At 39.4% G+C, this 24,561-nt stretch overlaps 1 protein-coding gene across 3 annotated transcripts in view; it reads right to left on the reverse strand.

Annotated features, from left to right (window-relative positions):
* The window catches only part of MCC (MCC regulator of WNT signaling pathway), a 387,205-nt gene that overhangs the window by 290,235 nt on the left and 72,409 nt on the right, over positions 1 to 24,561 (reverse strand). For all 3 annotated transcript variants that reach the window (XM_025866893.2, XM_073889303.1, XM_073889298.1), the window contains exon 2: positions 23,259 to 23,506. In XM_025866893.2, coding sequence (XP_025722678.1) covers positions 23,259 to 23,506 — 248 coding nt within the window. The remainder of the gene's footprint in view (positions 1 to 23,258; positions 23,507 to 24,561) is intronic.

Here is a 24,561-nt window from a genome sequence, read left to right on the forward strand (position 1 = left end):
ACCATTACAACAGATTAAAACCTAATAAAAGATATTAGTAAGTATAATACAATGGGAAAGTACAATGACAAAGTAGACCTGGAGAGGGGTGGGGATGTTCAGGGAAAGCTCTCTGGAGGAGAAAGCCTGATGCTTCAGTTGTCACCGTGGCCAGAAAAATTAGTTTTGGGGCAAAACCCTCTTCCCTGTGTTGCTCCCTTCTGAACAGAAGTCCCTTGGGTGCAGCCGGCTGGTGGGGCCTGGGTCACATGCCTCTGTGTCTTAGCTGCAAGGGAGACTGGGAAATCTATTTTCTGGCTTCTACTTTGGGGAGGCAGGATTTGTAAGGGAGACCTTTCCTAAACACAGGAAGAGTATTTCAAAAGGCCTAGGCAGCTAGAAAACACAAACGTCTATACACAGGCACTGTGCTAGGTACCGGGGATGAAGCAGTGAGCACGACAGATCTTAATTCCTGCCTGTGAAGTTTTCGTATTGGTGGGTCTTCAACACATGACTTTTAATGGCAAAAAAAGGGGACTCATTAAAATGATTCCATTTGTGCTATGAAATGAGAACATATACAGATTACCCTATAATTTACTTGAGTGTAATTACATATAGCAAACTACAAATTATGTACAGTGAGTTCTGATATGAATGTCCAATCTCCCCTTATCGGGTATTGGTGAGTTTAATCAATGTGATTAGGTAAACTTTCTTTGCCTGGAACCACTTAAGATGTTTTCCCCCTGTGGTTCATGGTCTGATCTTCAGTTGTTCTGACCCAATACTCTCTGTACAGTGCTGTGTGGCTGCAGTGACATATCTTTGTATTAAAGCACTATGTTTGCAACTGCTCAAAGTTTCTTCTTTTATTTTTTTATTGTTTTTATTTTTTAAAGTTATTTATTTATTTGAGAGAGAGAGAATGAGCAGGAGTCGGGGGAGAGGGAGAAGCAGACTCCCCACTGAGCAGGGAGCCCGATGTGGGGCTCCATCCCAGGACCCTGAGACCATGACCTGAGCCAAAGCCAGACACTTAACCGACTGAGCCACCCAGGTGCCCCTCAAAGTTTCTTTCTTTCTTTTTTTTTTTTAAGATTTTCTTTATTTTTTTGACAGAGAGAGACATAGCAAGAGAGGGAACACAAGCAGGGGGAGTGGGAGAGGGAGAAGCAGGTTTCCCGCTGAGCAGGGAGCCTGATGCAGGGCTTGATCCCAGGACCCTGGGATCATGACCCGAGCTGAAGGCAGACACTTAACCACTGAGCCACCCAGGCGCCCCTCAAAGTTTCTTTTAATATTAAAGTCTATCAACTGTATTGCAAGGGTGGTTTTGCTTTCCTTCAATATAGACTGCAAAATACCTGCCCTCCTCCCACTCCCACTCCTCTGAGTGATCTCTGCCATCTGCCTACCTGGGTCACATTCTCTGTCCTGGCCCAGCAACACGTGGCAAGAAGACTGCCTGAGGTCAGAGTTGAAAAATGGTTTGAGTCACAGAAGCCCTCCTCTCTCCCGCAGAAGATAAGCAAGCATAGGGTTAGGCCCTTGCCTTTATGTTTCACCACAGGACCCGGTATCTTACACACGGCCTGCAACTTCAGGCATTTAATATACATTTAGTGAGTGGATGGCTGAATTATCCATGGTTGTGGTACCATACATTTTATGTGGTACCATAAAAGGGTTTCACTTCTTAACAGGAAAAGCAACATGAAAATTAATTTTTAAAATCAAAATAAATTATACACTTAAACTTTATCTCTATGCAAACAGGGAGTCTCATTTTCAAATAATAAAATACAACAGTTCTGGGATAAGACGGCCCAAGGAAGCTTCATTTGAATTTATGATGCTGTATTAACAGACCTAAACCCAATTTCTGGCAGAGTCATATAATCAGGTTAGCCAAGCTCCATGTTAATCAGCAAGATCAAAAGGCCCTCAGACTATTACCATAACAATTTTTGCCAAAGTGATGTTGAGGAATTCAGATCTTCTGCTAGGGAGACAAGTCAATCACAGCATCCACGTGAATGGACCCCAGAAAGGGAAGTGCACTTTTTAAATACAGTTCCCTATTCCCATTACTCTCTTTCTGGAGAAAAAGATTTTTCTGATTTTTCTGGATAAAAACCAACATTCCTGAGGCAAAATTAGTTAATTAGGATGATCTCACTGAAAACCATCAAAACTGTAGGTCTGATAACCATCTTCCTTTTGCCTTTTGAAGTATCATGAAGTTTCCAGGCTCACACTCACCCTATAGCCGGCCTTACCTCACTCCCTTGCTAACCTCAAGAAAAGCCTGTTGACCTCGGGGAGGTGACTGTGCTTTCTTTTCCTTAACACGGATACCATTACCATTCTACTGTCCCCTGATGCTCACGAGGCTCTCTGGTCTCCTCTTATAAGGACACGAATCCCATCATGAGGGCACCATCATCATGATCTCATCTGACTCTAATTATCTCCCCAAAGTCACATCTCCAAAACCCTTCACACTGGGGCACTAGGGCTTCAATATGTGAATTTGGGGGGGGGGAATACAAACACTCAGTCCATAACAACCAACTGAGCTATCGCCCTCTGGGCCAGTAAGGACACTGATGGCGTGGCATCCCTTTAAAGACCAGAGGCCAAGCACTGCCCGGGCTTAGAGTTCTCTGCATGCCCAGGATCAGAGAAGGCCATCATTTCTGCTGTGGTAAATCTTCAGGGCACTCTGAAGTAAGGGATAAGGTGTATTCTCTTATTTCAAACCAAAATATTTCGTGTTTAAAGGTGGCGGAGCACAGATTCTAAATGTTTCCCTTAGCAGGAAAGCATGGAAAACATCTGGTGTTTTGACATGTCCATAAACTACATCACTGGGGAAACCCTGGTCTCGGAGAAATACTGAAACAGAAAGTCTGTCAAACACTGAGACCCTGGTTCTGCTGGGTACGTAGCAGCTACAAGCTCGTGCTCTAATCCCACCTTCAAAGTGCCACCCAGGTTCAGCTCCTGCAGTCGCTGTGCCTATTCACCAAAGGCTCAGTGCAACCTTCCCAGCAGGCCAAACCCCCCATGAGGCTAAGGCAAAGCATTCAGAATACCTTAAAGTCACCTCAGAGACAGGAACAACCATCATGATACCTAACATCTACTCGAGGCCACTAGGAGCCCGGTGCTGTTCTAAGCATCGTCCATATATTATCTTATTCAGTTCTACCCACAGCCTAGGAATGACTAAATCATTTTCCCCAGTTTTAGAAGAGGATATTTTCTCTCTCTTGGCTTATTTTTGTTGACATTGCACTGTTTGCATAGGATAGTGGTTAAGAGCTAGGGTTTTGTAATCAGATTGCATGGGGTCAAATCAAGAGTCACTGTGACCAACTATGTGATCTCAAGCAAGTTACTTAGCCTAAGCCCCAGTTTCTTTGTCTTTAAAATGGGGATGCTGAGATGTTCTTCACAGAGGTGTCGCGAGAATTAAGCAAGATGAAAATATGTAGACAATGGAATATGACTCAGCCATCAGAAAGGATGAATACCCAACTTTTACATCAACATGGATGGGACTGGAGGAGATTATGCTAAGTGAAATAAGTCAAGCAGAGAAAGTCAATTATCATATGGTTTCACTTATTTGTGGAACATAAGGAAGAGCATGGAGGACATTAGGAGAAGGAAGGGAAAAATGGGGGGGGAATCGGAGGGAGAGATGAACCATGAGAGACGATGGACTCTGAGAAACAAACTGAGGGTTCTAGAGGGGAGGGCGGTGGGGGGATGGGTTAGCCTGGTGATGGGTATTAAGGAGGGCACGTACTACATGGAGCACCAGGTGTTATACGAAAAAAATAAATTGTGCATCATTACATCAAAAACTAATAATGTACTGTATGGCGACTAACATAACATAATAAAATAAAATTTAAAAAAATACGTAGAACATTTAGACAACCCCTGGCGTATAATAAACTGATCAATGAATGTTAGCAATCATCTGGTCCCATCTTACAATTCTAGTTATTTGTAATTCATTTTGGACAACTTAATAGGGAACACTATATGGGGGAGAGGTATACTCTCTCCCAGCTTCTAGAAGGTACCTGTTGAAAAACAAACCTTTGGCACCAAACCAAAATTTAATCAATGGTTTTATACTTTAATACTAGGTTCTTATGAAGACAATATATAGCCAATTAGGTCAGAGTCAAAGTTATGTTTCTCTGAGTAAGGAATATTCCATTAGTAAGTCCAAGACTTTGGTTATTGGGTTTGAGAGACTTTGCTTCCCTATTAGAGAAAGAAAGAGCACAAGCAGGGGGAGGGGCAGGCAGAGGGAGAAGCAGGCTCCCCGCTGAGCAAGGAGCCCAACACAGGGCTCGATCCCAGGACTCCAGGATCATGACCCGAGCTGAAGGCAGATGCCTAACCGACCGAGCCACCCAGGTCTGCTTTGCTTCCCTATTCTACTTGGTCAGCTCTTATCTCCAGAGGACAACTGGCCTTCCCCCAACTGGTGGCCAGCACCAGGAGGAAAGCCACACAGCCCTGCAGCAGCATGAGCAGCTCAAAAGCAGAGCAGGTAAGAGTTACTCATCATATTTGTGCTCCGGCCACCCTCGCTACCCCTCTGTTTTCTACCCGCAGTTCCTTCTTTTCCATCCCTCATTTGAGAATTGGGGCCTCTCATCCTATCACAGGCAGATGATAACACAGAGTGGTTAGGCGGTCCTGAGACCTGGATTAATAGTATCCTATGACACTGTCTGAATCTAGTGGTCATTAATTTTTCATCTGTGTGGATTGTTTAGAAAACATTACCTAATCTATTACCCTCAGTGGCAAGAGAGAAAATACTCCTTTCAAAACACCCAAGGCAGCTACCTTTCTGCATTTAGAACCACCACACCATTACCATAGAAAGGAGCATGGGAAAATTTGAGCAAATCGGCTGTCAGCTGTCAGCCTTCCCTGTCATAGCACATTTACTATTTCCAGTTAATACTGACATCAACAGAAGCAGCAGTAAATCGTTTAGTCCAGAAGGGAAGCACCGTGTGAGTCTTTAGTCATTTATTAATGTCAATGCTTGGTATAAAATTCAGGAGCCCAACTCCCATGAGGACCTCTAGCTTCCTCCAGCACAGATTACATTGCAAATGCAGGCCAACTGTCTTAAAAATCTGGTCTGTGGTCACAAGGAAAATTGGGTGGGAAAGGATAGATAAATAGAGCCTACCTATCCTTCTGGGAAAAAACAAAAAACCAAAGCAATGCAAAGCACATGCCCTACTAAGGGAAGGTAAAAAAATACTAGCTCCCAATGATAAAAGTCAGTTCTTCGGCCTTTGGCTATCTTCAGGAAGTGAGCCGATTAGTGTCCTATTTTGAATATATGTCACATGTGGCCTATCTAGGGACAACGTACTGAATTTCAATGAAACATCAGGAATAGAGTGGAAGATGTATTTTGAAATGCAATTCCCTTCCCCCTGCGCCAAGACTACTGATAGATGACAAGAAGGAAAGAAATGAAGAAATGCATTTTTCTTATGGAAATGTGCTTATCAACATCATCATCATTACTGGTTATTTCTTAATGTCCCACTCTGTACAAATACGTTCAATGATCCTTGATGTATTTAAGCACGGGCTTGGGAACATCTAATGGAAGACAGTTTAGAGACAACCAAAAGGAAGCAGGAATAAATAACCTTTAAAATTCTTCTCCAGCTCTAGATTCTATTGTTCTGTTTGCTAAATTTAATATAAAAGGGAAAATGGCTGCCCTTAGGCAGTTAATAATTTAGTTCTGAAAGTACAGCTGAGGCAAGCATCTTTAACTTTAAAAAAACAATTAAAAATAATATTTGGCAGCTTATTATCTTGGCTTGTCTAAACTAGATATATGAAGGAGGTAATCAAGAGGGTTGATTTAGGGCTAAAGAATTCAAAGGAGAGTTTAGGGCAAGTGTTAAAATGAGCATTAGAGCAAAAAAGTATTAATTGAGTTTCATTTGAAGCTGAGGCTGGCTTGGGTTGGGGGGGGCTAATGTTTATGGTCCATACAGATTAAGATTTTTTTTTTAAAAAAGGCTTGTTTTTCTTGGTTAGAAAGCAGAGACCGTATTTTGGATCAATTTGTTTCTCTTACAAGGCATGTTAATGGGCCATGTATTCAGTAAGCCCTTGGTAGTCCCTAATTTTTAAGTACCTGACTGAATGGGGATAATGCTAATCTGGGCCTCCTCTGTGATGAGAAGCATCACACATATCCTTTGGTCGGCATGCCCATAGGGTCTGTCGTATTTCTTGGCTGCAAATTAGCCTAATCAAAATGGAAAATGCCAGGCAGGAAAAATACACAAACAGGAATACAAAAAATTATTCTGATTCCAGCTTCTTAGCAAGAAATAGAACTATATTATGTTTTTTTCCTAAAACGTTGGTATTTTTCATTTAAGTTTTTAATATGTGGACTCATATTAATTTTTTTAAAGATTTTATTTATTTTTGTCAGAGAGAGACAGAGGGAGCACAAGCAGGGGGAGCGGCAGGGAGAGGGAGAAGCAGGCTCCCCACAGAGCAAGGAGCCCAATGCGGGACTTGATCCCAGGACCCTGGGATCATGACCTGAGCTGAAGGCAGACGCTTAACCGGCTGAGCCACCCAGGCATCCCCATATTAATTTTTTTTTAAGATCTTATTTATTCACTTGACAGAGCGAGAAAGCAGACAAGCAGGGGAAGTGAGTGGCAGGCAGAGGGAGAAGGAGAAGCAGACTACCCGCTGAGCAAGGGACTTGATCACGACCCGAGCCAAAGGCAAATGCTTAATGGACTGAGGCATCCAGGTGTCCCGGATTAATATGTTAAACCAAACTTGCATTTAAGAGACAAACCCACCATAGTCGAAATATGTGATATTTATTATTGATGTTGGTTTCCTAGTATTTTGTCCAGGACTTTTGCATCTCTGTTCAAAAGTAAAATTGGTCTTGTAACTTTTCTTATACTGTCCTTGTCACATTTTGGTATTAAGATTATGTGTGTGGCCATATGAGACTGGAATTATTTGTTTTTGAATGTTAGGTAGACCTTGCCAGTGAAGCTGTCTGGGCCTGGAGTGTTCCTTGTGGACATTTTTTAAATTACTGTTTTAATTTCATTCCTAGTTATAGAACTATTCAGATTTTACATTCCTTAATAAATCAGCTTTAGTAAGTTATATTTTCCTGGAAATTTCCTTATTTCTTTTAAATTTTTAAGTATATTGGCAGAAAGTTGTTCATACTATTTTCTTTTCGTTCATGTCTGCAGTATCTATAGTGATGTCTCCTGTGCACTCCTGATACTGGTCATAACAAACCCTGACTTGGCCACTACCCTGCCAAAAACAGCATAGTCTTGGCAGGGTGACACAAGCTTGACTTAGTTGCTACATGTGCATATCACAGGTCCCCGGATGCCCCACTTCTGCTCCATCTATGCCTTACCTATATAACATATGACCTTCAGCCAGCCCAATGTGTAGCCAACCAACAAACCCAGATATTGCCAGTCAACGGTGCACATGTATTTCACATTTCTGATAAGGACCAAGACAGCTGTGGTCTTCTTTTCCACCAAACCTCAACCTTGAGAACTTTCCTGGATTCCATGCTTGATTGGGTTGCCTATTTCCCACTCAGCAATAAGTCCTAGGTCTCTACTGGTCTTTATTTGTTCCCTTTAACAATTATTTGTGCCTTTTCTTTTTTTTTACTTTAGCATTCTTACCAAGAAGTTATCAGTTTCATAAGTATTTTTTAAAAACCATTTTTAGCTTTTATTGTGCCTCATATTGTGTGCTTGTTTTATATTTCATTAATCTTCCTTATTTTGTTATATCTTTTCTTCTATTTTGTTTATTTTTATTTTTATTTTTTTATTTGACAGAGAGAGAGATAGTGAGAGCAGGAACACAAGCAGAGGGAGTGGGAGAGGGAGAAGCAGGCTCCCCGCCGAGCAGGGAGCTCGACACAGGGCTCGATCCCAGGACCCTGGGATCATGACCTGAGCCAAAGGCAGATGCTCAAAGACTGAGCCACCCAGGTGCCCCTCTTCTGTTTTGTTTTTATTTTGCTGTTCTTCTTCTAAATTCTTGGAATGGATGCTCAACTCAGCCCTTTTCTTATACTGTCATATACATATATTTATATATCTTTTATTTTCTTATAAAGCCATCAAATTTCCTCTAAGTACTGCATTTCAATGGATATTTTCATAATCCTTCAATTTAAAATATTTTTGAGTGCTCATAATTTTGTCTTGGATCTGTGGGCTATTTCAGAGTATGTTCCTTAATTTCCCATCATATGGGGTTTGGGCAGTGTTACTGATTTATAGGTTCATTCCGTGCAATGAACCTATAAATCAGTAACACTGCCAAGCAGATTTTTACAATCCATTCTTACCATCCATGTTTTTTAACTGTAGAATTTAATCTACTTACATTTGACTGAATTACTAATACAGGGATTAATCTCTTTCATCTCATTTTGTTCTTCCTATACATTTACTTGTTCTATGTTTATTTCTCTTTTCTTGCTTTTTTTTTTTTTTTTAACTTTTTAGAGAGGAAGAGAGAGGGTGGGGGAGAAGCTGAGGGAAAGGGAGAGAGAGAATCTTAAACAGGCTCCACACCCAGAGGGAAGCCTGACTCAGGGCCTGATCTCATGACCCTGAGATCATGACCTGAGCCAAAATCAAGAGTTGGATGCTAAACTGACTAAGCCAGTCAGGTGCCACTCTTTCCTTGCCTTTTTGAAAATTTTCTCATTCCATTTTTTAAATCTAAAGGTTTGAGAGTTAAACATTTTCTTTCTAGGGGCACCTGGCTGGCTCATTTGGAAGAGCATGGGACTCTTGATCTCATGGTCATGAGTTCGAGCCCCACATTAGGTGTAGAGATTACTTAAATATATAAATAAACTTTAAAAATAAATAAAATTTAAAAAACCATTTTCTTTCTATTTTAGTGATTATGCTAGAATTTTCAATATGCATCCTTAATTTATTAAAATCTAAAGCTTATCAATATATTTACCTATCTCTGGACAATATAAGGACCTAAGAAAACTTGAAATCTATCCATCCCACTCCCAACTTATAGGCTACTATTATTTCATATTTATTTTCCCTAAAATCTCCAAGACAAAGTATTATTGCTTTACACTCTTTATTTATATTTACCCACATATTTACCACTTTCTTTATTCTTCTTTCTCTCTAGCAACTCAAAACTTCTTTCTGGACCCCCTATCATTTTGCTTGAAATATATCCTTAAGAATTTCACCTAATGAAGGTCTCTTCTAGGTTTATATTTCTCTTCGAATGTCTCTATTTCATCTTGGTTCCTTTTTAAAAAAGATTTATTTGAGAGAGAGAGAGAGAGAGAGAGAGAGAGAGTGCAAATGAGTGTGGGAGGGGATGGGCAGAGACAGAATCTCAAACAGATTCCCCATTGAGTGTGGAGCCCAGCAGTAAGGCTTGATCTCACAGCCCTGAGATCATGACCTGAGCCAAAATCAAGTTGGATGCTCAGCCACCCAGGTGCCTCTCATCTTGGTTCTTGAAAGATACTTTTGCTGGGTATGGTATGTTAGGTTGTCAGTTACTTTTTCTCAGTACATAGAGGACAAAGGAATGCCACTGCCTACTGCGTTCCATTGTTCTCAAGAGTGTGCTCTCAGCCTAAAGGTTGCTCCTTTGAAAGTAATCTGCCTCTTAAAAAGAAAAAAAAACTATCTAGATTCTCTGTCTTTGGTGTTCCACAGGCTCACTATAATATGTCTAATTATCTAATTATGTTACTTGATTTGTATATATTTTTCATTTTTCCTGTTTAGGACTCATTAGTATTTGGAATCTACTGGTTAGTATCTTTTATTAATCCTGCTTCTGCTTCATTCTTTCTTTCCTCTCCTTCTGAGAATCCAATTCTATGTTATAACTTTCCTGACTCTCAGTCTTTCTTTTATATTTTACATTTTACATCTCTTTCTTCTTGCGTGTTTTCTAAATAATGTCCTCTAACCTGTCTTCTATTTCACTAATTCTCTCTTCATCACTAACTAATTTAACTTTAATTAGGCTTTTATTTCAGTTATAACAGTTCTCATTCCTAGATGTTCATTTGGCTTCTTCGTTTTCTTTTGCTAGCTTAAATTTTCTTTCTGAACACAATAAACATAATTACTTTGTATTCTGAGTCTGATAATTCTAACAAATGAAATCTTGATGGGTTTGTTTTGTCATGTTAATTTTTGATCATGGTATGTAGTCTCCTTTTATACTTAGTAATTTTGGATACTGAATTGCCCATATTCCTTGGAGAGTTATTTCTGGATATTCTTTTAGAACTGCTTTACTTATCTCCAAGGCAATTTCCTTGAGAATACTCCGATGGTAGTATACAGATTGGTATACTTCTGGTTCAACCTTACAAAAGGGTGGAGCCCTCTAGTAGTCTAGCTTTTGAAAAAGAGGGTATATCTTATTACATTCCCCACCTGAGCAGTCCTTGGAATTTGTTTTCTGTTCTCAGGGCCCACATGGTCATGTAATCCAAAGTTTGATTTTACCAGGTTCAGACAATAGTTTCAAAGTAAAAGTGGCTTGATGCTCCAGGTTTTCTCATTCACTTAGATTTTAGACTCAGAAATCTTTACTATTTGCTAGATATAGATATGTGTTAAAGGAGGACTTAAAATACAGCTATTTCAGCTTTTAAAATTATTTTCAGCTAGAAAATAAATCTTGATTTTTGAATCTTGAATATTACTTTTTTTTAAAGATTTTATTTATTTATTTGACAGAGAGAGACACAGCGAGAGAGAGAACACAAGGCAAGGGGAGTGGGAGAGAGAGAAGCAGGCTTCCCACGGAGCAGGGAGCCCGATGCGGGGCTCAATCCCAGGACCCTGGGATCACGACCTGAGCTGAAGGCAGACGCTTAATGACTGAGCCACCCAGGCGCCCTGATATCTAATATTACTTGATATGGAAATCAATATTTGTTCTTTGATTATGAACTGTGATAATCTAAACTCTATATTCACAAATGGGCCATGACTACTTTTCTTTTCTTGAATAATTTTTTGTTTTCCCTGGGATTAATAATTTTTTTGTATTTTCATGTTTAGTTTTCTATGTCATGAATTCAGTCTCAAATTCTCGGTTATCTAAATCTCCTCTCTGTAATTTAAGATGCATAAAAATTCCATCAAATTTAGGCTGAAAATGGGGTGCCTAGGTGGCTCAGTCAGTTAAGTGTCTGCTTTTAGCTCAGGTCATGATCCCAGGGTCCTGGGATCAAGACCCACATCAGGCTCCCTGCTCAGTGGGGAACCTGCTTCTCCCTCTCCAACTCCCCCACTTGTGCTCTCTCTCTCCCTCTCTCTCTGTCAAATAAATAAATAAAATTTTTTAAAAAATTTTAGTCTGAAAATATTTTCCTGGAGCTATTTGATCTGCTCTAGCCTAGACTCGTTCCAATGACCAATATGCTTCTCTTCTAACTTTTTTTCACTCTTTGTTTCATGTTTCCAAGTATTTCTCTTTCTAGGCTATCTCCTCTTTTTTTTTTTTTTTTTTGGAGGTCTAGTAAATTTTGAAGAAATTAGGCATGGGAAGTAAATTTTCTGAGACTTTGCACTCAAAGTCTTTTGCATGAAAACACCTATCTTCTATTCTTACACTTCATTAGTAGTTTGGCAAGGAATTCTAAGTTGAAAACCATTTTTCTTCAAAATTTTGAAGACATTGCTCATTTAATATCTGTCATTGTTTTTGAGAAGTCAGAAGCCATTCTGATTCCAAATTGTTCTTATTTGTCCTGTTTTGTATTTCCTCTCTGGAAGTTTGAAGAATCTTTTGTCTCTAGTGTTATGAAATTTCACAGTGATGTGTGTCCTTATGTTTTATGGTAGGTGATATTTGCTGGGTCCTTTCTATCAGAAACTCACATCCTTCAACCAAGATGTCCATCAACAGATGAATGGATAAAGAAGATGTGGTATGTATATACAATGGAATATTACTCAGCCATCAGAAAGTATGAATACTTACCATTTACACTGACATGGGTAGAACTGGAGGGCATTGTGCTGAGTGAGCTAAGTCAATTTGAGAAAGACAATTATCATACAGTTTTCACTCATATGTGGAATATAAGAAACTGTGCAGAGGATCATAGGGGAAGGGAGGGGAAACTGAATGGGAAGAAATCAGAGAAGGAGACAAACCATGAGAGACTCTTAACTACAGGAAACAGAGGGTTGCTGGAGGGGAGGTGGTAGGGGGTATGAGGTAACTGGGTGATGGACATTAAGGAGGGCAAGTGATTGAACACTACATCTGAAACTAATGATGTACTATATGTTGGCTAGTTGAATCTAAATAAAAAAAAGAAAAAAGAAACTCACATCCTTCATTTTGCAAGACAATTTCATGGGCCATTTTTTTTAAGATTTTATTTATTTATTTGACTGAGAGAGGGAACACAAGCAGGGGGAGTGGGAGAGGGAGAAGCAGGCTTCCCGCAGAGCAGGGACCCCGATGCGGGACTCGATCCCAGGACCCTGGGATCATGACCTGAGCCGAAGGCAGATGCTTAAAGACTGAGCCACCCAGGCGCCCCTTCATGGGCCATTTTTTGGTTATGTCTTCTCTTCTGTTTTCTTTGTTTAGTCTTTCTAGAACAGCTATTATCTGAGTGGTAGACACCCTGTACCAGCCCTCTGATTTTCTTATCTTTTCTCCCTTATCTTATATTTCTTTTTTCTTTTTGCTCCCCTTTCTGGAAGACATTATCTTTATTTCCCATTCTTTCTCTGTTGAGTTTATAATGTGTGCTATATTTTTTTCAGGGTAGTTTTTTTTAATGTTTCTTTTTATCCTGTTCTTTGTGTGTATATACAATATTTTCTCCTGTATTTCAAAATATATTAACAAGGGATTATTTTGAGTGTTCTCCTTGCAGAGTCTCCATTCCACTTAAATTAAGTTTTTCTGCTTGTTTTGGTCTCTATTTTCCATTTTAGAGGAATTCCTCAGACGTCTGGTGCTCCTTGGTTGTTTGCCCCTTTGGGCCATATGACCTATTCCAGATCTCAGGTCACCATTCCCAAAACTATGGTAGTCTATTGAGCCCAGTTCAGGAAACACGGATCTATGCCACCCTAAATAAATGGGAACTTTATCGGACCAGGCATAGGCAGGAGTGAAACAGACAAAATGGTTTTCATAAGCCCCACCCCATTCCTTCCTCAGGTTTCTTCCACAACTCTAACTCTCCTTCATCCTACCACTGTCCTTCAGGACCTTTCCCATGGCTCCTCCTCAATAGAGCCACTTCAAGTAAAAAAAATCTGGTCATATTATTAATATACAGTATGAATGACTGATAAGACTAAATATGTTTTCTGGTATTTAGCTTTTAGAAAAAGCATTTCTTGGGGATAAACCAAAGGAATAGACTCTCAGGGTATAAATTAGTCAACATCAAAGCAAATCAACAGAAAGGTGTGAGAAAATAGTTCCCTTAATAAAAACAAACCTCTTGTCCAAGGCTGGCAATGGATGGAGAATCTCCACTATGTGGATGATGGAGCAGAACATCATAATCCCAACTGTTGTGCTCCATGATACACTTCCCCCTTCAGGATTTCCCTCTAATTATCCCTGCAACCATTCCCAGGCCATAAAGAGGCAGAGCTGATTCCCTTTGGCATTGTGGTTCAAGAATGGACAATTCTTTTTCCTTGGGACAATATCCCAAACAGACCAAAGTGGCAGCATTCATAAAAGATTTTGCAAATGTCTTGGGGCGCCTGGGTGGCTCAGTAGGTTAAGCGTCTGCCTTCGGCTCAGGTCATGATCTGAGGGTCCTGGGATCGAGTCCCACATCAGGCTCCCTGCTCAGTGGGGAGTCTGCTTCTCCCTCTGCCTGCCACTCTCCCTGCTTGTGACTCTCTCCTGCTCTCTCAAATAAATATATAAAATCTTAAAAAAAAAAAAAGAAGAAGAGGGCAAAGTGTAAAGTGTTAGAAAGATGTAAGCATTTTGAGTGCTTTGGTTTTGGCCTCAAGACAACTGAAATAGGTGAGATTAGTAATTAAATTTACTTTTAGCATGAGTCCAGGGTGGCATAAATCTTGCTGTAGAAATTCCTAACAAGAAAAAAAAAAACATCTTGGAGATTGGAATTCTAAGTTTTTGTTAATATAGCAGGAGAAAAATAGAAAAGAACACAGTGTGTGAATTATTAGAAAAACAGTTAAGCCAGGACTCAGGAGAGGTCTCATCTAGCCACAGCCACAGCACCAACTAACTCCGTGGCCTGAGAATTATTATTATTTAACCCCTCCATCTTCATTTCCTCATCTATACTATACAGAGGCTAAAACCAGAGAGTATTTAACAGACCCTCTGGGCTGTATTGTAATTCAAGGGCACAGTTTTATCAAAGGACTCTAAATCTTAAGTCAGATAAATCAAAGAAAACACTACAAATACCAAGAGACAAATCTGAAGCGGTAATTAGTTTGCATTAAAATTTATCTAGAACTGACTGATATACATTCAGAAAATGAGAGCTAAATAAATACACAACATATCAGATTAAATTCTGCTTCAACTAGAAGCGAAAATGTTTTTCTTGTAGATAGTAAACATAAATGGATCAACTGGAAACCATACAAAATCCTTCCAAAGCAACCATAAAAATTTAACTGATTTAAACTGTCACTTACTAATGCCCTTTCACTTATGTTCTCCAATGAACTTGCAGTAGGCTTACAAGATAAAACAGGAAGCAAAATAAGCCTTCCTGAGCTTTTTGTGATTATAATGTTGAGTGACAGATTCTCCAGAAAGAACAATGGACAATGAAATAGGCTGGCCAAACTAAACACTTTCTGCCAGCAGACTGAGGCTTTATCTCAGCCAAGGAATCATTTTTACTCCATGAAAAATATCTAAAATCGTGCCAAGTTGTATCACTGCCACTGAAATTGGAACGGCTTCAACATGCCATAAAAACAGTGACACTTAAAGAATTGCTTCAGCTAAATCATGTTGGAGGGAAAATAGATGAACAATCTCATTGTGTTATATGTCCTTCAAAAGATACAATCAACACAGGTAATCAGGGGCGCCCCTCATACTAGTATTACCACCTGAGATAAGCACACCTGGATCCTCAGGAACTTTTTGTTCTATGCTGACTAATATGAAGTAATTAATGCCATTGGGAAGGGGGCTAAAATAATATATTCAAAAGGAGCAGCACCAGATAGCCAGAAATACCAATAAAAGACAAAATCAGGAAGTAAGACAGAACCAGTGTGCACTATGTGAGACATCATTTTCCAAGAATTTAGACCACCACAGAACAGCATAGTTACTTACAGGACATAATAATCTGCAAAAGAAATCTAAACTATTAAATATCTCAAGAAATACCTGAGAATCTGGTATGATCTTATACATACTTGCTTAAAAGTTTAAAAAAGAAATATACCAGGGGTACCTGGGTGGCTCAGTCACTTACCATCCGACTCTTGATCTTGGCTCAGGTCATGATCTCAGGGTCGTGAGATCAAGCCCTGCCTCAGGCCTGGCACTGGGTGTGCAGACTGCTTGAGATTCTCTCTCCCTCTGCCCCCCCACCCCACTTGTTCTCTCTTACTTTCTCCCTCTCACTCTCTCTCAAATAAATAAATTAAAAGAAATACACCATATTTTTTTTCTTCTTACATTGTCCTTTAGTTTTTCTGTAGTGACTACATAATGGAGAGATGACAGTCAATGTACTACAAATAGAATTTGACATCTTAAGTGCAGAATTTAAAGTTCAGACAAAGAACAGCCAAATAAACACAAAGAATCAAAGTTCAGATATAACCAATACGGAAACATTTTCAGTCTGATAAATAACATACACCTGACTTGATTATTTTCACTGTCTCGGATGATGCCAAAGTCATTTATCTTTTATTTCATTAGCTGTTTTGTACTTAAATTTTAATATGTGGGTTCAGCTATCTGAGACTCCACAATGCTTCAAATAACCAGTGAGGACATAACTTGGTAGGGGTTAGGGGAGAAGTGCTTTATAATATCCTCTCCTGTTTCTTTGTTCAAAAGATCTCTTGGCCTCTGATGGTTACCAGAAGGGAGGTGGGTGGGAAGATGGGTTAAATAGGTGATAGGGATTAGGAGGGCACTTGTGATGAGCACCGGGTTATGTATGGAGTGTTGAATCACTATATTGTATGCCTGAAACTAATACTACACTGTAGGTTAACTAACTGGAATTTAAATTAAAGCTTTAAAAAAATAATGAAGGCAATTCCTTCTCCAAACTACAAAAATTTGGCAAATCAATACAATACTTTGTAATACAATAAAATTATGTTATACTTACTGGAATCATAAAAAAAGAATGTGAAATGATATCTATTACTTAAAAACTTTAGAAGCCTATTCTAACTCCCAATTTAGGAGTAGAATGAATTAAATAAACATATTGTTCTCTCTGTGACAGAGGGCTTAGGGTATGTAAAAAAAACTTCCAGAAACCTTCAACTGAAACTAAAAACTACTGTGACTTCAGTTTGGTTTTATGCTAGCTGGGCAGTACTTTTAACAATGAATCACTCTCATGAATGATTTTATTTAAAAGGCTCTGTGTTAATTATTAATTGCTCATACAGAACCCATAGGGGATTTAAACCATTCACCAGCCAGGACCCTACATACTAGGGATAATGCAGCTGGATTGGAAAAATGACTTCTTGTCTCACTTGTTTCAAGAGTTTAGAAGAATTTTTATATACACAAAAACAGCCCCAACAATATTTAAGAGTAACATTCATTCTGGAAAAATTGGGATGTGTCAGGAGTAGACAGGCTTTATGTTATATTAATGAATTGTGGTTTTAATTTTTTTGAAAGCAAGATACTAAACCAAAAATCAGGGGGCTGCTTATTTATTTCTTTAAATACGCCAAGCAATCAGTCTCTCCTTACATTTACCCCTTAGGCTTGTAGGGTTTGGGGACCTTCCCATCTAAACTATATGTTCTTTGATCTAATTTTTTTACTTTGAATTCCTGTTAAGGAAAAGTCTTGCTATTAGTTTCTCTGAGACACTTCAGTACTTTATATGTTCCTGCTGGACCACAGGGGCATTACCAAAGCAGTAATGAAGGCTGACACTTCAGGTGGGAATATAACTCAAGGCAAGACCAATAAAGGGTCTTTTGAAGATATAGGTTATTGGAAACTGTGCCCACTGTCCTAATCTTAGCATAAATTAAATGTAGTTGTATTAATTAACAGGTCTTAATGTCTGCTGTCTTAAACAATGTTTTAAAACCATAGGGATTTGATTCAAATTAAGTCTTGGGCTCTCTGAGACCTGACCAAAGGAAGAAAAATGAGTGCCCCCGAAGATCTGAAAACATAGGCTTGTAACCTCATTAGGCAAGCCTGAAGGCTTTTATCAGTTCTCCTCAGGCAATTCAGTGTTTTTTTCCCGTGGTCATCACCCTGAAGCACTATCTCTTTCACATAATTCACACATTTGGCAAAAATATGTGGAAATCATGGGTAAAGTTTACAGCTTGGTTAAAGTAAAAAAACTGTTTATTTAAAAGGATATGCCTGTTGGAATTGCTAACATATATAAATACACAATGCTAGGAATTTTTAACTCCAGTCTCTCCTAATCACAAAGAAAATTGAAAAAAATTTTAAATCATAGTTTTAAAAATGTGATTTAATTTTTTTAATTTAAATTTTAAAATGAAAAAAATTAAATCACACAATTTTAAAATGAAAATTACAAATAATTATAATAAACCTAAAGCATTTGTTTTCCACTGGAAAATTAGGCAGCATACACAAAACCTCGTACCTATTTTGGTGTGATGTATGTTGTCACTTCGCTGCCCAAGGGACGGGTTTACCTCACAGGAATTGTCCTCTCAGAGCCATTCTGAAGACCCTTGGGACCATGTGCCTGCAATTTCTGGGACTGGCCTCTGGATGGCAGTGTTCTTTTTAATTGGCATCTTGGTCAAAACCATTTTTCTAAGTTGCAGGCGACTCAGAATCATCTCTTTTCAGTAAGCAATGTCTTAGTGTTCTCAACTCATTATTAGCTCTGCGGCGTAGAGCAAATCCAGTAACGTCTCTGAGCCTCAGTGTCCTCCTCTATAAATGGAGGATTCTATTCTAAGCTTTGCAGGTAGCCACAAGGATTAGAGATGATAGTGATAATTATAGGAACACTATTATTTATTGAAAAGCTACTGTGAACAGGCACTGTGTAGGAACTTTACAAATGATATCTCACTAAGTCCTTCCAACTATCCTATAATGCAGGTATTACTACCCTATCTTTAGAGATAAGAAAACTGAAGCCCAGAATAATCAAGAATGTAGCCTGAATTCCATAGCAACTCAGCAGTGACCTGGAATTTATCTTTCTAGCATATGATACAAATAAAATGCCTAGCAAATTGCCTTGTGCACAGTAAATATTAGTAATTTTTAACCATTTTTACTATTGTTATTGCCACATTTGATTTTATATAGCTGGTGCCTAAAAGACATAAGAATTTTTTTAAATATTATTTCTAAGAGGACTTAAAATAGATATAAAAATCTATTATGATCTAGTTGTTCAGATATCCTCATTTTTCCCAAAGTATATTTGAGAGAGAATACAAAAGCAAAGAGAAGATGCATACATGGAAAGTTTATGGTCAATTAAATGTGTGAAATGCTATATATTGTATTCTTCTCCTGGAGAGTCACAAGAAATATTAGCATATTAAAGACTCGGAGATGTCTTTCAGTAAAGGAAACTATTAATCTAGTTTAATCCAAAGCTTTCAAATGTATTTAACAAAGGAATTATTTCTTCACATGATATTTATGACCATCCTTTGAAACCGGTGCTCTCTGGAAAACATTTGAGAAAAAGGAATCTATCGAAATTCCTCTTCCAAGTTGAGCATGTAATATTTTGATGGCTCTTCTTTTTCTGCCAACTCCCCACTGTGGATGTGCTGGGAAATGTCAGAGCTGACAATAAAGTTCTTCTGACCCTTAACTGCTAAACCCAAGTTTTTCTTAGGCTTTTCTCATAGCAGCACAACATTCTTTCTACTTCTCTCCATAATGCAGTCGCAGGTAACATCCCAAAGCTTTCCTGAAACTCCTGCTTATAGTCTTTCTTAGCTCTCCTTATACACCTTATCTTCTGTACCATTCCGTTGCTTCAAAAGTTCTGTTGATTCTAACTTGCTAATTAATTTGTCATGTGCTTATCACTTCACAATTAAATTGTAAGTTCCTTGGTGTCTGGAACCATGCACTGTGCGGCCGTGTGTCCCTAAAAGCGCACGAACACCGCGCATTGCTCATCCGATTGTTCAACAAATATGCACTAAACATCTCTAATGTGCCAAGCTCTGTTCCAAGTGCTGGGGGTATAGCAGTACCCCTACAAGGTCATCAGCACTCCACTCTGGTAGAACTTTCATTGTACTGGGGGACATACATAAATAAGTCTCTGAGTAAATACACAATGTAATGTCAGATAAGAATAAGTTGTATGGCGGTGTCTGGATGGCTCAGTCGGTTAAGCGTCTGTCTTTGGCTCAGGTCATGATCTCAGGGTCCTAAGATCAAGCCCAGGGTCAGGCTCCCTGCTCAGTGGGGAGCCTGCTTCCCCCTCTGCCTGCCACTCCTCCTGCTTGTGCTTTCTCTCTCTCTGGCAAATAAATAAATAAAATCTTAAAAAAAAAAAAAAAGAAGGAATATTTAAGCTGAAATCTGAATAAATGAAAAGGTCCGAAAGAAGAGTGTTCTAGACCAGAGTAAAGGGCCAGGGCAAAGGTTGAAGGCTGGTGCAGTTTGCTAAGTTGGAGGACTAGCGGAAGGTCAGTGTGGCTGGAACATGCATAATTAGTCAGGGCAATCAGTATGATAACAAGTTCAGTTCATTCGTGGTGGGTATGAGCCAGACTGCAGTAAGGAATTTGGACATCATTTTAGGTGATATGGAAGCCACAGAATGCTGCAGACATGAGAACGAGCTGAGCATGTTTCCATAATGTTAGAAGACCACTCTGACTGCAGGATAAAGAATGAAATGTAGGGAGTCAAGGTAGGAATCAGGGAGGCCAGTTACAGGCTATTTTAGTCAACAAAGCAAGACATGAGGGTGATTTAGACGAGGGTGGTGGCAGGAGAGCAAAGGAAGGAGACAGATTGTGGATGTACTTTGACAAGAGACAACAGGACTGGCTGGCTTGAGCAAACTAGAGGATGGTGATATTTCCTCTACGGGGATATCTGGGAGATCAATGATGCTGGGAGGAAGAGTGAAGAAGGGAATTGAGAATCCTTCTGACCGTGTTAAGGGTGAGAGGTCTACAAGACATCCAGGAATATGTGTCATTTTTACCTGATTCAGGAGCTCATGGGAAAGAGCAGGGCTAGATGCAGACATGGGAGTAGCTGGCACAAAAACAGTATTTGACATCACGGGCACTGCATCATCTAGAGAGAGATTGTAATCCCAAAGCACCTGAGAGACTGACACTGAGAAAGGGAGGCCAAAATGGGGGGCAGAACCCCAGGAGGATGTGGTGTGGAAAAGTCCAAAAGAATGAAATGCAGCTGGAATGAAGGAGTAGTCACTGAGTAAAATGGCAAAGATCCAGCTGAGGACAGAAGAGGACCCATCGAGTTGGTCCCCATGGAGGCAGGCAGAGCAGGTTCAGGGGAGCGGTGACAACCAAAGCTGGGAAGAGTGGGTTGAAGCCTTGGTGAGGACTGGTAAACATTCAGTGTAGATAAACTCTTCAAAACGATCAGCTGTGAAGAAGAGCAGAGAAGAGGGGGACAGGAGCTGGAAGGGACATGGAGCCAGGAAAGGGCTTCCCTGACCCCAGGGTGGGAGGAACTCCACTTTCTCCGCATAGAGTCAGAAGGGATGATTAACGGTGTGGAAGAGGGACTCTTTAATTATCGTAGATTTTTCAATGTATTTGATTCACATTAAACTGAACTGTCACAATCAGCAAGCAATAAAACTGAGTGGTAATAACAACAATATTAACTTGTGTTTAGTGCTTATTATGGGCTAGGCACTGTTTTATGTGCTTTTTATAGATATTAGCTTCTACATTCCTCCAAAAAACTGTAATTGTTCTCACACAACACCCGATGAGGAAACTGAGATATGGAGACTTTGGGTAACTTGTCCAGTGTCACGGATGCAGGAAGTGACGGAACCAGGATTCACACTCAAATGATCTGACTCTGAGGCTTTAACTACCAGGATAAACTGGCACAAGCTTGCACATCTGCTGGCATTTCCTCAGTTCATGACCCGTTTTATGACTCACCAGCTCTCAGTTACCTCTTCTTTCATCTGGGCACACAGTTACAAAGGTTGGGAGGAACTGCTTTTTACCTCTTTCTCTAGTTAGGGCAAACCTATGAGATGGCCCATCCAATTAGGTGTGGGCACAATTCTATCAAAATTGCCCCTTATAGAATATTTATAAACATATGCTACATACTAAAATATAATTTTTAACAGGATAGTTTTTTCCCATACAAAGTATTCCTCCTATAGACACATTAAATATTACTTCAATGGCCACATGGGATTCACTTGTTGGGATATACCACAGTTGACTTCAAATGTGTATGTGTGTGGGCTTATTAATTTATATAAGAAGGCCATGTTCTTGGCAGAAAAATTAGAAAACACAGCTTAGCAAAAAGAGCTCCACTCATTCTTTCACTTAATAAATATTACTACATGTCCTTTTTATGTCATGCAACTATTACAAATCATGCTTTCAAATGCTATTTAAAAGCATGAGGAAAATGCAAAGGAAGAATTGCAGGATATAAAACTATATAGAAAGTATGTGAAAAAATTAGTAAAAAACAAATCACATACACACACACGAGAGAGAGAGAGAGAAGGGGGTAAATATCTAAGCAGTAGTTATTTCTGGATGTGAGATATTAAGGATGATTTTTATTTTCTTCTGCTTCCCTTTTTTTACCTTATTGTTCTATAATGAACATATATTACTTTAATACTCAGAAAAATGTTACTTCAAAAATTAAGTATTTCTACATATTATGCTGAGAGCACATGCATTACCAGACATCTGATTTGAAGCTAAAATGGAATCCATTAAGATAGTAAGTCATAGGGGGTATGAGGACATGTTTATTATTTCAATTACTCAAAATAATGCTCCGAATGATTCCACTGCCAAGAGCACTATTCAGGATGTGTGTGTGTTTGTGTGTGTGTGTGTGTGTGTGTGTGTGTGTGTGTGTGTGTGTGTGTTGTGGAGTACCACATAATTATCCACGCTAATTAGTATATATTTAACAAATGATGGACAAGTAACATGGAGCTTTGTTTCCTGCCGCTAGATCTACCCAGGAGAGAAAGAAACAGAGAGAGAGAGATCCAAGAGATATTTTCAAGGAAAAAAAAATTCCCTAAAATATAAGTAGAAAATTCAGATACTTTCCTCTGTCCCTTTGTTCAGGCTACCCTTTCAGATGCCTCTTTCCTCTAAACTTTTTCATTGTAAAAAATTACAAATACTCTATATATATATATATATATATATGAGTGCTTAAAAATATATACAATAAGCCTCACATTCCCATCACCCAGCTTCAATTATCAACATTTGTAGGATCTTTCTTTCTAATTTGCTTGTCTTGCATTGGTAGGAAACAGTAAAGTTACGAACAGGAAAACTCTGCAGAAAACATTTTAAAGATTAAGCAAACGAGATGGATTTTTAAAACCTCATGGCCCAGAGCTAAAACTAATATGTGAAGGAGTCCCCAAATAGTTTCTGAGGTCTGCTGATGCAGTCACCACCTCTCCCATCCAGTGTGCCCTTCCTCTCCAATAGCTAAATGGCTATGCATTATTATGCTTGGAAAATGGAAGAACTAAAAGAAAGAAAGCAATAAGAAATAAGAAAGAGCAAACTCTGTAGGACAGAACTGGGGGAAAGAGGGAGCATTCACCCAGGGAAAGTGTGGCCAAGAAGACAGCCTGGGGATGAGCCAGCAGCAGGCTGGGCAGGCCCCTCCCAAGTACAGAGGTCACCAAGCAAGGCTAGTGGGGCACTACCAAACTACCACCTGGTTGTACCTACCCAAACTGTTGTCGCTGCTCGTAGGCCAGGAGGCAATTCTATCCCTCAGCTTCTTCTTTTTACAGGAGTTGTCTGACTTCTCAGAAAGACCTACTTCCTCCTTCCTAATTTCTCGAACGAGCTGCATGCGGCACCGTGTAAAATCCTGAAAGGAAATCTTCCCATGTTCATCGGCGCCCAACTGGTTCATGATCTCAGCCACAGACTCTTCCATATTCAATTGGCGACAGACCATCAACAAGTCATTTCTACGGGAGGGTTGAACAGAAGAAAACTCGTTAGGAGAGACACTGAGCTAGAGAACGTGGTTAATGGGGGAGAAAAAGAGCATTTCTCGAATATATCCACACAGAGGAAACCTATTCCCAACTCCCTTTTTGCTTCTAGAAAAGTGGTAAGTGTGCAAAAAGACCTCTTGCATCTGGGGGATTCTAGACATGAACTCTATCTAATTATTTGGAAGAGGGGGGCAACTCTGAATCCTTTGGTTCTCTTTTTCTTCCTGTCTCCACTCTCCCTCCCCGTCTTTCTTTCCAAAAGCAATGGAGCACCTGTCGAGGGTAGCCCTGACACCTCACTGCAAGATAAACTTTCAGAACATAGAAAAGACATTGCTTCTACCCTTGGCAGAGTTTAACATCTAGTCCAACTGTAAAAGAACAACAAAAATTTTAACAAGCTTGTTTTTCAGCTTTCTGGACCAACCAGCAAATTCTAGCACTTCTTTAAAAGGCTATTTAACCCCAACTTTCATTACTCAGTGCTTGCCCACCTCTGGTTTTTCCTGATTTTCTTTGAGTATTTTCCACCTTCCCATCAGCAGTTAGCCCTAAGACCCAGAGAAGGGGTCAAAATCCCAAATGTCTTCCAGAACTAGGACACAATGTAAATATGTAAAGTGGGTTGTTCTAAGACAGGAGAGGTTGGTCGAGTCTGGTGCTGGACTATAGAAGTATATCCAGCCTCAGTATGTTTTCAAATTTAAAAAACAAAAACAAAAATAATTAAAAAGGAACAAGAACAACAGCACTATGTTGGCCAAGAGCAATTACCTAGAGGACATCATTTGGCCCCCAACACATAAGTCTTATTCTTTTCAATCTGCACTCTTTGGGGAAACATTTTGTTCATATTGCTCCAACTGTACATCTCTATAAAGGTCAAAGGATCTTAAGAACTGGAAGAGACATTAGAAACTCGTCCATAGTCACAAACAAAGCTAACTAGTGCTCCTGGTCTCAATTTGCCACCAAAGTCCAATCATTTTGAGGACATGAGCAATTTGATGTTCGCTGATACATGA

Source organism: Callorhinus ursinus, unplaced genomic scaffold (genome assembly GCF_003265705.2).
Source record: "Callorhinus ursinus isolate GAN/ISIS: 27379988/994484 unplaced genomic scaffold, GSC_fseal_2.0 scaffold3, whole genome shotgun sequence".
NCBI classification, from domain to species: domain Eukaryota; kingdom Metazoa; phylum Chordata; class Mammalia; order Carnivora; family Otariidae; genus Callorhinus; species Callorhinus ursinus.